General features: G+C 51.9%; 1 protein-coding gene and 1 pseudogene across 1 annotated transcript; both read right to left on the reverse strand.

Moving 5' to 3' along the window:
• Window positions 1-1314: 1314 nt before the first annotated feature.
• On the reverse strand, window positions 1315-10185 carry Ldlrad1 (low density lipoprotein receptor class A domain containing 1). Its single transcript, XM_032891103.1, has 6 exons — window positions 10150-10185; window positions 9891-10047; window positions 6987-7112; window positions 4701-4838; window positions 3686-3814; window positions 1315-2499 (listed from the first exon to the last, which is right to left on the reverse strand). Exons 1-6 carry the CDS (start codon window positions 10183-10185, stop codon window positions 2351-2353), a joined length of 735 nt encoding a protein of 244 aa, XP_032746994.1. The 3' UTR covers window positions 1315-2350.
• LOC116890295 lies at window positions 9334-9409 on the reverse strand (annotated as a pseudogene).
• Window positions 10186-13674: the final 3489 nt, after the last annotated feature.

Genomic DNA, 13674 nt, shown 5'->3' on the forward strand with positions numbered 1-13674 from the left:
AACTGAGACACTACCTGCATTGATTTACTCTCCCCCCACTACTGTGCCCCCAACACGCACATACACACACACACACACACACACACACACACACACACACACACACACGCCTTGTAAGAAAAATTTGATTCTTTATTTCTGAAGGTGCCTTGAGCTAACTTGGTCCCAGTGAAAACTGAACAGAAAACACTGGCCCTCTGCTACTACCTGCTGCTCTACACATCCCTCCCCACACTCTGCTAAGCTACCTCCCACCCATACTAAAAGTTGAGAATAGAAAGTTATTCGGAGGTAACTCGGGAAAGGTTGCACCCTCCTGATCATTCACAACAGGGGAGGGTCGTCGTATGCTAGGGTTTATAAACCCCCTATACTCACTAGGCCAGCCCGCCATTCTAAGCTGCTGCCTTGCAGGGTCATGAAATAAACTGATCTGCCTTTGCTATTATGTTTCCAGCAAGTGGGGCTCTTTGTTTCCTGCATATGCCCAGGTTTTGGCCCCTCCAGCCTGTTGAGTAATCCATGGTTGACTCAGAACTGTCACATAGCTCCTGTGGGTCAAACATGGAATGCCCCTCCTCCTGAAGACAGTCCTCACCTTCTGCAGAGAAACCAACTGAAGGGGCATTGCTGAGGCTGACCATCCTTCAGGCAGCATCATGGGGACCCCACATGCTGTCTCACTCATCCCTGCATGGCATGAGGTGGGTTCTCTATAAGACCCTCTACTGCTCATGTGTTAGAACACAGGCCTCTTCTCTGGGGGGAGGTAGGCCCCAGCCTTCAGCCCCCAGCTCCCAACTCAGCTCAGCTTAGAAATGGCTGAAGAAATACACAAGTGGTGAAAGAACAAATGAATGGCCAGGGCCCAGCTGCTCCTTGGATGCCATTTTCTTTTTTTTTCTTTTTTTTTTTTAAAGATTTATTTATTATATATAAGTACATTGTAGCTGTCTTCAGACACACCAGAAGAGCATCAGATCCCATTACAGATGGTCGTGAGCCACCATGTGGTTGCTGGGATTTGAACTCGGGACCTCTGGAAGAGCAGTCGGAGCTCCTAACCGCTGAGCCATCTCTCCAGCCCTGGATGCCATTTTCAAACCTCCAAGATTCTAACGTAGAAAACCAGCTCTGTTCATTTCTAGGGGCTGTCTCTGTCTTTTCTAACAGGGGCCTCCATAGCCAGATCCCAAGTCTGTCTTTAAGGATAAGGACAAGATACTTTTGGTCCCTTAAACTACCTCTTTAATATTCATCCCCCTCCCACACACCCCAACCCCCGCCAAGGTATGACTCTATTCTTTTTTTTTTAATATTTTTTTTTAATTTATATAAGTACACTGTAGCTGTCTTCAGACATACCCAAAGAGGGCATCGGATCCCATTACAGATGGTTGTGAGCCACCATGTGGTTGCTGGGAATTGAACTCAGGACCTCTGGAAGAGCAGCCATGGCTCTTAACTGCTGAGCCATCTCTCTAGCCCATCTCTCTTCCCCATTAATAGTGGGGAAGACCCTGAGGTCAGAGTTCCGCAGACTGACTTTGAGTCCCAGTTCCAGAGTCTACCCTGGGCAAGTCATCCCCTAGGCCTCTGTTTCCTCATCTGTCTAATGAGCACACCCATCCTTGCCTGGGTGGGTGTTGTAAAGCTAGAAGTTATGCAAGGTATGTAGGTCCTGGCTGCAGGACCAAAATATTAACCTGCAGGCAATTGTGGGGTGAAGCAAGGCCGAGGCTAAGACTAAAGGCATAGAGGGGTTCTTCTAAGCTGCACTGTCTCTGGGTCTTCTACTCCACAGCCACAAGCCTCTAGGATACTGGGAAACTAGAAAGACTCCAGGTCCCAAGTGCCATGTGCAACCTCATGTGATCAGTCGGGGCTGCTGGTGAGTTGAGCAAGAAGCTCCAGGGGCCTTGAGCTCAGCAGTTCCTGCCTTAGGCACCAAATGGTGGTAAATGTGTGTGCTTTGTTTTCTACCCACGGGGCTAAACTCACTTGATATTTAAGCCACACATTTGCCTCTTCCAGGGATGACAAGATTGGACCTTCAGGTCTGCCCTGGAGTCAAGGAGCATTTCTCCTGTGGTCTCACTGACAGGCCTGAAGTGATGGAGGAGGCCGCCTCATCTTTGTTAGAATCTGCCTAACATGGTGGTGAGCTCCGTGTCATTGGAAGTGCTCAGGTGGAGGCTGAGACACTTGAATTCCTGTTCAGAGACCATGGGGGCTAGGTGCCACTGGTGGATGACAAAGGTTTCTTCCTGCCCTTGTGGTGTAGGCTTTGGTGCTCTGGTGAAAGGTTCCGGGTGCCAGCTTCCATGCTGACCCAGACCATGAGGCTCACTCAGGGTCCAGGACAGGAGTACTCATCCGACCAGTCAGAGCAGTGCTGCACTCCGTCCCGGCACAGGACCCTCGGGACACAGCTGCAGTACCTGAACACAGTTGGAGTGCAATACCACCACCCAGGGCCACAGGGTGGGCAGGCAGTCACTGTGGAGACAAGAGCCAGCGGGAGAAACAGCCGTCGATCCTGGGCTCTCCAGGCAAGATCTGCAACACGCATAGCCCTGTACCCCTAGTGTGGGGTGACTGTGAGGGCTCCCCTGCAGCAGCAGAGAGAATTGCAGCTGCACAACTCATACACAGGCTGTGTGACCTGCTCGCCCGGCTAAGCCTCAGCTCCCATCTGCTCAACTGTTGAGTAAAGGAAACAAGACAGCGCTCGGGGATCAATGTATGCGGAGATGCTGCACCACCCAGTTCGCCTTTCTGCTCAGCTCTCACTCCTGATACAGCGATCCCTTGGATGCTCTGGGGGTGCCTCCCTCTTCTGCCCCCTGTCCTGTATCCGTGGATCCCCCATTCCTCTTTACACACCAGCCCCGACTGTTGGCCTCTGTTCTCTATGTCCTGTTCCATGATGTCTTTTCTAAGGTGTCTGGTAGATTCTACAAGGTCCCGGTGCTTCGTCTTGGCACCAGCATGGTGTAATCCTGGGGATGGGTCTGACTCCTGACTCTCCCTTCCAGAATCTGGTACAGGTCACCTCAGCAGTGCCCAGAATGTGTTTGTTGATTTAACACCAGGCATAGAATGTGCGTGCATGTATGCCATACAGACATGTACACATGTGAAGGTATGGGCACTTGTGTGGAGGCATAAGGTCTACAGTGTCTTCCTTCATGGTCCTTCACCTTTTGTCTTTTGAGACAGTCCCAGGCTGGCCTTCAACTATGGAGCCAAAGATGACCTTGAAGTTTTGACTCCTCTGCCTCTACTCTCAGAGTGCTGGGGTTATAGAAATGTACCACCATACCTCATTTCTGCAGTGCTGAGAACCAACCCAGGCCTTGTGCACACTAAGGCACACTACCAGCTGAGCTGCATCTTTAGACCCTACCTCCCTGATGTGGTGCGCGCACAGCATGTGGAAGTTAGGAACCCGTGGTCGGTTCTCTCTCTTTACCACGGGGAGGGGTTTGGCCTCTCAAGCTGTGCAGCAGTGCCTCACTGAGCATCCCCCCAGTGCTGGGGAAGAAGGTAAGGATGTCTAAGGTCGTCGTTTACTCCACAGTGGAAATGTTCTTCCCAGGATTCAGGGACATATGTAGGGGACCACAGGGCTTCCTGCTCAGCCCATGCCCTTGGCCACTGCCCACCTGTGCCCAGCCCCCACCTGGGCTCAGCTCATCTGAGCAGTCCCCACAGTTGTTGGTGCCATCACATTTCTGGTCTGAGTAGATCCAGGAGTCTGGGTTTCCACAGGTGGTCAGGAGGAAGCTGGGGAGGCTCTGGGGCAAATCTCCTATAGAGAGACAAATGGGGCAGGACAAAATTCACCTCTGACCTCAGTATCTCGGCCACCTGCAGCTGGATCACCTGTCATACTGCAGGGTCTCCCCATTCATTCTGGAAAGGGCATAGGAGGTCTTCCAGGAAGGAGGTTGGTTCCAAAGAGTGGAGTGTTCTTACTCTATGCAACCTTTGTGGGATGACAAGGGTCCCTGAGAGCACCCCTTGTATGTCCCCACACTCAGCATTGTGTGCATACTCAAGCGTAAGTCCCCCCTCTGCTAGCCTGCTACCTTCAATCTAGGGTCAAGTCCCCCACAAGAAGCCTCCGCTCATCAGAACATAGCAGGTAAAACCAGATTTCTTACACATGGGCCCCAGAATTCCAAAGTAGCATCTACGTCAGGGAGTGGACAGGGTGACCCAGATTCACACAAACCCAGGCCAGCCTCAGGTAGTGAGCTCGCCATCCTAGAAACACTTAAGCAGAGGCTGGGCAGTCTCGCTTGGCTTTCTGGAGTAGCTCATAGGATAGAAGCTAGAGTGTGGACCTGGTGACACTTTTTGTTGTTGAGGCAGGGTCTCATTTAAGGAGGCTGGCCTGAAACTTGAAATGAATGACCTCGAACCCCTGATCATCTGCACCCACCTTCCAAGTGCTGGGATTGCCATGCGCACAGCAACTCTTGGATTTGGGTTAAAGGGTTCTTTAGAGTCCAGCTCTCACAGATTTGAGGTGCAGTGTTCCCTACCCTTGTAGCAGAAGGTCTGGGCTGAATTACCATGTCACCACAGGCATGAGGACATGGAGGTGGTACCTAGGGATAGTCCACAGAGCTGCAAGGGGAGTTAAGGTGGTTGTGGGGATGATGAGGGGTATGGGATTGAGGGGTACTCACGACACAAGCTCTCAGCCTCGTCCTCACCATGAGGACAGGTGCGGATGCCATCACACACGGCATGGGCCGGGATGCAGTGCCTTCGGTCATGGCACAAGAACCCCGTCCTGTTGGCCAGTGTCACACAAGAGTGAGGCTCTGTAGGGGCAAGAGAGACCCTAGAGTGAAGGTAGAACTCATACAGGCAGCCCTGGGGTGGGCAAGGTGGGCACTGCACTAGGTCCCTCAGGGAGCCCCTTTGAGCTCCTGGAGGGCCTCGGGCAGTGGAGAGGCTCTGAACTCCAAGGCATATGTGGACTTGAAGCTGCCACTCTGCCTATGCCACAGCATGACAGGCACAGGTGACCTGGCCTCCTCCAGCCTAAGGTCCTTTGTCCTCAAAATAGAGGTCATAGCCTAGCCCCAGAGGTATGTGGCATGCTGGGAAACATGGTTGTTCTAGACACTGGCTCGCAGGCTGTGCAGGGTGGTTTGGTCACACAGGAAGCACTAAGGACAGCATCATACAGATTTAATGATGGATCTCCTGGAACAGGTTAGCTTGTTGGAAGCTGTATATTTGGCTGTCTGGGGACTGCATGTCATAATCCCTTCTGGCTGGGTATACCTTAACAGTCAGCAAACTTCCATAATTTTTTTATTGTTCCTCCAAGTACTCATAAGAAATGTTACCCTTAAGCTCATCCTTAAAGGTGACCACAAGATTTAAAGGAGAAACTGACTTAAGGAGATTGAGGTCATAGGCTGTGCCTCTGGACACATGTGCAAGTGTATTTGAGCCAGTAGGAGTCATGTCTCCATCCCAGAGCTACCGCAGCTAGTCATAAGAGGCACCCTTAGATATCACATTGTCGCAGATGCACACAGGAAAATGAACACATTCATGTGTACTCACATGCACACACCTGTACCTTCGTGCACATGCATACAGCAACAGATGCACACACAGACACTCGAACATGCACTGACACACGTTCACAGACACACCGACATGTGCATTAATGTACGCGCAGGCAGGCAGGCACCTGCACACATACAGGCATTCACACACACACACACACACACACACACACACACACACACACACACGTGAACATAAGCAAGCAGGCACGTGCATTGCATGCACACGGGCACTCACACACATGTGCATACACAGGTCTATGGCTGCAACTCCCCCTTCTGCTATGATTTCACCTTTTCTCTTCCTCGACCCTTACAGCAGCCCTGCCTGGCCATGGAGCCCTCTCTCAGAAAGCTAGTTCTTCGAAGGATGGGACCTCTCCCTAAGCTCCTGGAATATGACCTCCCTCCCAAGGGCAGCTCCTGAGGCCCTGGGCACTGAGCCCACTCCTTTCCTCTGTCACTCTCCCACTGTCTTCTTGCCATCTCTCCTTCTCCGTATGCTTCCTTCCACCATAGGAACGCCACACACACTGGTCCCTATGCTGGATGTTATCCCTTACACTCTCTGCTAACCAATCCCTGCTTTCCCTTCTCACTTCAAGTCTATTCCACCTCCCATGGTGCTCCTCACCCTAACTCCCACCACACTGATGGGAGGAGAGCCCTGGCTCCAGACTCCTGATCTCCCATTAGGCCCGAGTGTTTATTGGATCAAACTCATAGAGTTCTCTGAACTGCTCCCTGAGGGTGGGGGCTGCACTGGACAGTTCACTGAGGTCAGACTGCAGGGAACTTCTGGGTCCAGCCTGATGGGTGGTTGAGAGTACTAACCAGGCTGGCCAGGCCTGGAGAATAAGAAATGCAGTGGCTGTGTGAGCTGAGAGGAAGCTCCTAGCCCAGCTCAGGGGTCAGAGAGAATTTCTTAGAGGAAGAAACATCAAAACCAGGACCTCTCAATAGATCATGCTGGGACTGGAGAGATGGTTCAGTCAGTGGTCAAGAGCATTTGTTGCTCTTCCAGAGGACCCGGGTTCAATTTCCAACACCCATATGGATACTCCTAACCATCTGTAAGTACAGTTCCAGGGGGTTTGACATCATCTTCTGTCACCCCTGGGCACCAAGCACACATGTGGCATAGACATATATGTGCAGGAAAAACACCCATACACATAAACATAAACTTTATAAAGATGAAATAAAAAACTTAAAATAGCGCATGCCAAGGATACGTACACGAATAGCCTCTCAGTCTTGTAACCACACACTGACAGGTACCTCTGCATGCACCTTAAGGAGCCACTCAAGTCACTCAGGAAGAAGACAGGCAGGGCTGGGGCTCCCGTCTCCCTGAGCCTCCAAGCCTCCTTCTTGCCCCCTGACCTGGTGTGCGCCGTGGATGTCCCAGGATGGTGACGATCAAGAGCAAGGCGGCAAGCATGGCCAGCAGAAGCAGCAGGAAGACAGAAAGGCAGGCCCCGCGGCGTGAGTAGCAGAGGGGGCCACAGCCTGTGGAGGGGAAGACAATGAAGAGGTGCAGGGATCCCCCCAAGATCCCACTCCACCCTGCAGGCAGCCCTCCCTAGTGAGGGAGTACTAGGGCGAGAGGAAGCACTCCTAAGCCTTCCCTGACACTCTCTGGCCCCGCCTGTCCTCCACCATCACCAAATGACATCAGGGGCTAGCCTCTGCTTCATACAGGGTATCTCTCCTTCATGTCCTTCCTAGCCTATCCTCGTGACCGACCAGGGGCATAGGACAGTGGACATCTGTGTACCCAGAGCAGTCTCGGGGCATGCTTTCGTGAGGATGGGATGGGGGGGTTGGGGGGGAAGCAGAGGGGAGGGGGGAGAATTATCCTGATTGTACTCATTGAAGTGGGCAATACCATTCCCTAAATGGATGCTGGACTGCGTAAGTGGAGAGAGCCAAGCAGCAGACAGTGCCTGCATTCACCCCTCTCTGCTTTCCATTGTGGGTCTGATATGACCAGCCGCTTCCAGCTCCTCGAGCTCCCTGCCACGATGGACTGGCTGTGACTTGACTTTTGTAGATGACAAACTGAGGTTCCAAGAAACAAACATCCGGGTCACCCCTGTTCTGTTTGATGCCAAGAGCCAGAGCCTTTGCTCACCTCCGGCCTATCATCTGTTCTAGTGCCCCCCAGAACCGTGGGCATTTGCTTTGCTGGGTCTCAGCCTCCTCGAGGGCTAAGCCGGGATGGGGAGAGTTACTGTGGTTTGCTGGGGGCTGGTTGGCTGAATGATTATTCTGAAACAGCAGATGCTAAGTGTGAGCTAAGAATTTGCTGTGCAACCGAGTGCCACACTCTCTAGGTATTGCAGAGACAGCAGTTAAGGAGAAGCTGGCAGATGTCCCACACTCTAGACTTGTGCTTGGCTCCCCTAATTCTCTTTGTTTCTTTTGTTTTTCAAGACAGAGTCTCGATATATAGCTCTGGCTAGCCTAACTCACTGTGTTCAGCCTGGCCTTGAACTCACGGAGATCCGCCTGCTTTCACGTCCCAAGTGCTAGGATTAAGGGTGTGTAGCACTATGCCTGGCTTACTTCCCCCAATTCTTGCTTGCTTACAAAATGAAGCAAAGCAGTTTTATCCGTGGACCTCATGGGCACCTTGCTCTGTAGAAGGTGACACAGTAGCTTCCAATCCTCTCAGAGAGTTCTCAGCCTCACTCGGAGACGTGGTTGAATAGGAAGTAGGGTAGGGACTAAGTCCCCTCTGTCAGGCCACAGAAGGGCAGAGGTAGCTTTGATTCATCCCTTGGGCTCTTATGTTCTGAGGCTCTCACTGGTGCTGCATGTGTGTGTGTGTGTGGGGGGTACACATGCATGTGCAAACTAGAGATACAGAAGACAAGGGGAGGATCCTGATTTGGGTCATTTAATTCACGACACTCAGGTTTCCAGTCCCCTGTCAGCAAGAACTGTGCCCGAAAGGTGGCTGGCAAGGTGTGAACAGGACTCTGAGGAGCTCCGGGTGACTTAGGGACCTCAGGAAAACCGGCTGGTTTATAAGGTGGGGCAGAGTAGAGGCCTCAAAGAGCAGGCCTTCCAGGGAGAGGGCTTGCGGGGGGAGAGGCGTGGTGGGTGGCTGGTGTGGATGAAAGTGTGTGGGTGTGGGTTGGTAGAGAAGACAGCAAGGAGCCTACAGGAAGTGCAGTATACATCAAAACCTATACTCCCAGAAGCCTGGTGGGTTGTTTCTTTGTGGTCAGCAACACAGAGTAAACTTGGGTCACCAGGGAGATGGTGTTGACATTGGCAGCAGAGCCAGCTGAATGGTTGATCCTCAAATATTTGTGCAGAATATATGGTGCGCAAGGTGGGGTTGTAGGCAAGACTGGAGGGGCAGACCTCCAGAGAGGTCTTGCCCTGGTGGAGATGCCCACTTTAAAGCCAGAAACTTCGGAAACTGCCCACCCAGGGCAAAGGAAGAAAAACCACACCTACAGCCACACTGAACTTGGAAATAGCCACCAGCATGGAGCATGACCCTAAAGCTTAGCAACCAGGGGCCTCCTTTCCGGTGCCATATTACCTTGGCCTGATTGCCCAACCTCTCCTAGCTTCAGCTGCTTCTCGTACCCCACCCACCCAGGGTTGTCCTGAAACCAAGATCTGCAGCTCCGGGGAGCGGAGGCAGACCCGTTACAGCCATGCTTTGCGCCTATCTGTTTCCTCCTCGATCAACTGTGGGCCCTGGGAGACACAAAGGTCCTGGCTGCACAGGAGCTGGGGAGACATAGATACTACACTTGATCTTAGCCAAAAGGCCGAGAAGCGATGGGGAGACATAGAAAGTACAGTTGGGGGTTGGGGATTTAGCTCAGGGGTAGAGCGCTTGCCTAGGAAGCACAAGGCCCTGGGTTCGGTCCCCAGCTCCGAAAAAAAAAAAAAAAAAAAAAAAAAAAAAAGAAAGTACAGCTGGGGTCCTGACCCACTCTGTCTCATGATCAGCAGAAGCGTCCGGATCAGGCATGGGGTCCAGAGGTTGATCCAGAGGTCCTTGGTGTTACAGGTTCAGCGTGGTAGGCCAGCAGGCAAAAGGCACATAGTAGGCACTCAGAAAATGCTAGTAGCTGGAGAGAATGAACAGTTCTATCCAGGGAGTGACTGTTGGTATGGCGGACCAGGAAGCTGGGAGCAGACATCACCACCCACACTGGGGTAGAAGAAAGGTAGCCTCGGACTCTCTATGCCCAGCATCAGGGTAGTTTCCCAGGAAGGGATCACAGCTCAGAGCTTGACCCCCACCTCTGTCCTTACCTTCACCTCCAGGGCGGGCTTTCCTTCCGGTGGTCATGTTGCTCTCAGCATCTGCCTGCCCAAGAGACCAGAGAGGGCTGGGCAAACTTATCCTGCCTGCTTCGTGTTTCCACACTTTCCCACCCGGTACAGTAGGGCGGCTTCCTCCCAGTACCCACTACTCCTTCATCCTCCAAATTGACTCAGGCAGGTCCTCCTGGGGCAGTGTCCTAACACCTCTAGGTGTTCGGTGCTGCCACTCAGCGCTCCTGACTCTCACTTGGAATGAGTCTCCAGGGCAGGTGAATGTGGCCATAGGTCCTGGGGTCCCCCTCCCCAGAGCCCTTTCCATCTCCAGGATGGCCCCCTGGGTCAAGAGTCAGTTCAGGCTCAGGCAGCTTTTACCTGGGGGGAGATTTTGTTCATGGCTCCAACACTCATCTCCAGGAACTGTTGTGGAACAAGGAGAGCTCAGTGTAGAGTCCTCTGCCTTGTCACCAGGGGCAGCCTGGGGGAGGGAAGGACAGCAACAGGCTTTGCCAGGGCTGTGCCCTCCCCCGTGGCACTCTCCTCCCAGGCTGCCTCCCGCACGCACGGAGGAAGGGACAGGTGTACCTGCTCCTACCAAGTCTCTCCCTAGGTTGCAGTTGGACAGGGACACTTCCCATTCCACAGATGACAAGCTGCTGTTTGTGCTTCGAGTCACGCTATGCGTGGGGGAGATGAACCAGGGCTTTAGCACGCTTTTCCTCCTCTGCACCAACAGACCCAGGATGGCAAGTCCACCCCCACCCCACCCCACCCCACCCCCACCCCCACACACACCCTCTCCCAGCGGAAGGAAGCCACAGGCAGAAGTGCCATGAGTCTTGGTTCAGTGGCTAGAAGGACAAGTTCCTTCTCTCACTGATGGACGCTCATTAAGTAGGTGATCTAAACCAGAAGGATATGTACTTCTGAGGGCCAGCAGGATGGCTCGGTGGGTAAAGGTGCCTGAGCACCTTCCTTCCAGTCCCAGGTGCAGGTGCAAGGACGCCTACTGCACAAAGTTGTCCTGACTCCAAACACGCATGCGTGCACCCCTACCCCTACATACATACATTAATAAGTAAAAGAGAGGCATAGACATTTGCATTGTTAAAAGCATAGAGAGGTACATTTTTTAACGTTTTCGAGATGGTATCTGGGTGGGCGCTAGCTGCTTCCCAGAATACCTTCTATCCCAGCATGGAGCAGAGTCCTTAGCAATGCAGTCTGTGGAGGAGACAGAGGTCCTGGAAGCAGCTATGGATGCTCCGAGGCCCACCCCAAGGGTAGTACCTACCTCCATGTGTCCAGGCGTTCCCATCAGAGATTCCCCTGCTGGGCCATGTCTCTTGCAGTGGGAAATAAATGCCAAACCACGGAGGTTGAAGACCATAGGTAGCCAGTGGGCTGGGCAAGCTAAGCATTGGTTCTTACAAGGGCCTTGCCAATGGCTCGGGAAAGACCCTTCCCTTCACAGGCATGAAGATGCAGGGGTGCTTGAGTGCAGGTTTCTCAGAGCTTGGCCTCTGACAAGAATAGAGGTCAGTGGGTCTCAAAGGGAAGGATCCCGGACATGCTGGTGTGGAGTGAGGGAGCTGAGGGGAAGGAGAAGACACCGCTCACTGATATGGGGCAGCACCTGGATTCTGTGAGGCATTTGGGGACACTGGGAACTGGAGCACTTAGCCCATGCTGCCAGCCATTGGATGAGGCTGCTGGCAACCCCCTTATCCCTAGCTTCACTGGCCTATGGGAGGCAAAGGGAGGCCAATGGCAGTTGCAAGTCAGGCTGGTAAGCCATGAAAAGGAAAAGGCCGAAGGGGATGAAAATAAACAAAAGATGCTACCTAGATTTCTTCTTTTGTGCCAACTATAGTAGAGACCATGAGGAACATGATTTCAGAAGGATGTTGAGTTCAGGGTCTGTGATTGATTAGTAATGCCTACCATGGATGTCAGAGTGGAGAGTACAGTGCATTCCTGGACCAACACATGCCCTTTAGTCTTCGACTTCCATGGACTGTTGATTCTTTTTTTTTTTTTTTTAAGATTTATTTATTTATTTATTTATTTAATGTAAACGAGTACACTGTAGCTGTCTTCAGACACACCAGATCTCATTACAGATGGTTGTGAGCCACCATGTGGTTGCTGGGAGTTGAACTCAGGACCTCTGGCAGAGCAGTCGGAGCTCTTAATCGCTGAGCCATCTCTCCAGCCCTGGACTGTTGATTCTTTAGTGTCCCTTTATATGTATGTATGCATGTATGCATGCATGTATGTATGTATGTACGTACATACGTTTGTATGTACATATTGCTGTTACTATTGTTTTTATTGTTCAAGATGGTTTCCAAGTCATGGCAATCCTCCTGCCTCTGTCCCCCAAGTACTGCGACGACAGATATGAACTACATTCTGATACATCAGCTTTGTGTTCCTTTATCAGGATACTCCTCATCCTGTTCGATGCCTCCTCCTTCAATGCAGGTATAGCCATGTCTGACTGGAAGAATCCCATTTCTCCAGGGCTCTGCCAGGAACCCTTGAAGGAAGGGCAGCAGGGGTCCTACGGATCATCTTAGTGTATGTGCTTGATCTCTTGCCCCTCAAGTCCTACTGTAGGCAGCCACGATGTCTCAGGCGCTGTAAAGCTGCTCTTCAAGGCTAGTCAGCACTGTGTAAACGGTAAGAGACCCTTTCCTCAGCCCTTGAAACCCCGAGGTCTTCCAACATCTGCCAGGCTGGCTCCTGTGACAAGGTGATTGTTTGATTTACATCTGGTTATTCTCCTACTGCTCCAAGGGTACCATTTTTCTGAGTACTTACTGTCCCTGTCTGCTGTGTGGTTTGCTTTCTGTAAGTTAACCCACCTTGTCTTCCCCAATAGGATACAGGCCATCCCATCGCCATTTTTCAAGTGAGGGAACAGGTCTTGAGGCATTTTGCTCAAGGCTGTCATCTGAAGGACAGAGCTAGGGTTGCAGCCCAGCTGGCTGAACCATCCTGATACTCCTTCCCACAGGCAGGCCTCGTTTCAGACCACAGACCAGAGCCTGAAGGCCTCTCCCTCCACTGTTGGCTTTTAAGAATGCACCATCTGGAGGATTTTCGCCTCTAGTGGACTGCTTGTTCACTGCTCATAGGCTGCTCAATTTTCAATAAGTGCTTTTTTTTTCCTTATTGACTCATGAGTCTTTCTGTTCTATAGGAAGATATATTCTTCTGGGGCTCCACCCCATACAGTCTCAGCATCACTTGACGATGGCACAATTACTCAGGATTTAAAAGGCAGGCTATGTCCACAGCAGGGGCCCAGAGGCAGGGAAATAAAAATCTTTCTTCCTTTCTGGGTCCTTTCTTCCTGTAGTTGAGGTGTAGGCCATTGGGATGGGCTGGCTGCCAGCCAGGCAATGGGACTCAAGCAGGTTGAGTCATAAAGGGTCAGCAGAATGGAAAGCCCCGCTTTACCCAAGGGCAAGCAGGGTATCTCAGTTACCTGGCCCTAAGCAACAGCTCATCGGTGCTCAGAAAACTACGAAAGCTGAACCCTATTTTACAATGTTCGAAGGCATTGTAGAAATACTTGCTGAAGACCTTCACGTTGTTGCTATTAGCCTCTGAGGAGGTCAAGAGGTTGCTATGGATGTCCATGCTGCTGCAGACGTAGTAGGGTAGGACCCAGTATGGTGTTCATTAGTAGATGGATAATCCTAAAGTTCTGTAACGTGATACTGGTGCTGGACAGCTACTGCTTTGGCTGTGGATTCCCTCTACC

This window comes from Rattus rattus, chromosome 1, assembly GCF_011064425.1.
Source record: "Rattus rattus isolate New Zealand chromosome 1, Rrattus_CSIRO_v1, whole genome shotgun sequence".
NCBI classification, from domain to species: Eukaryota; Metazoa; Chordata; class Mammalia; order Rodentia; family Muridae; genus Rattus; species Rattus rattus.

Bases quoted from the DNA above. Each gene is read 5' to 3' on its own strand.
- Ldlrad1 (XM_032891103.1), bottom strand. From the start codon at position 10,185: ATGGCCACATTCACCTGCCCTGGAGACTCATTCCAA. The intron at 10,048-10,149 runs GTGAGAGTCAGG...ATGAAGGAGTAG, and splicing joins GCCCTGGAGACTCATTCCAA to TGGGTACTGGGAGGAAGCCG. The intron at 2,500-3,685 runs GTGGGGGCTGGG...TTGTCTCCACAG, and splicing joins CTCAGATGAGCTGAGCCCAG to TGACTGCCTGCCCACCCTGT.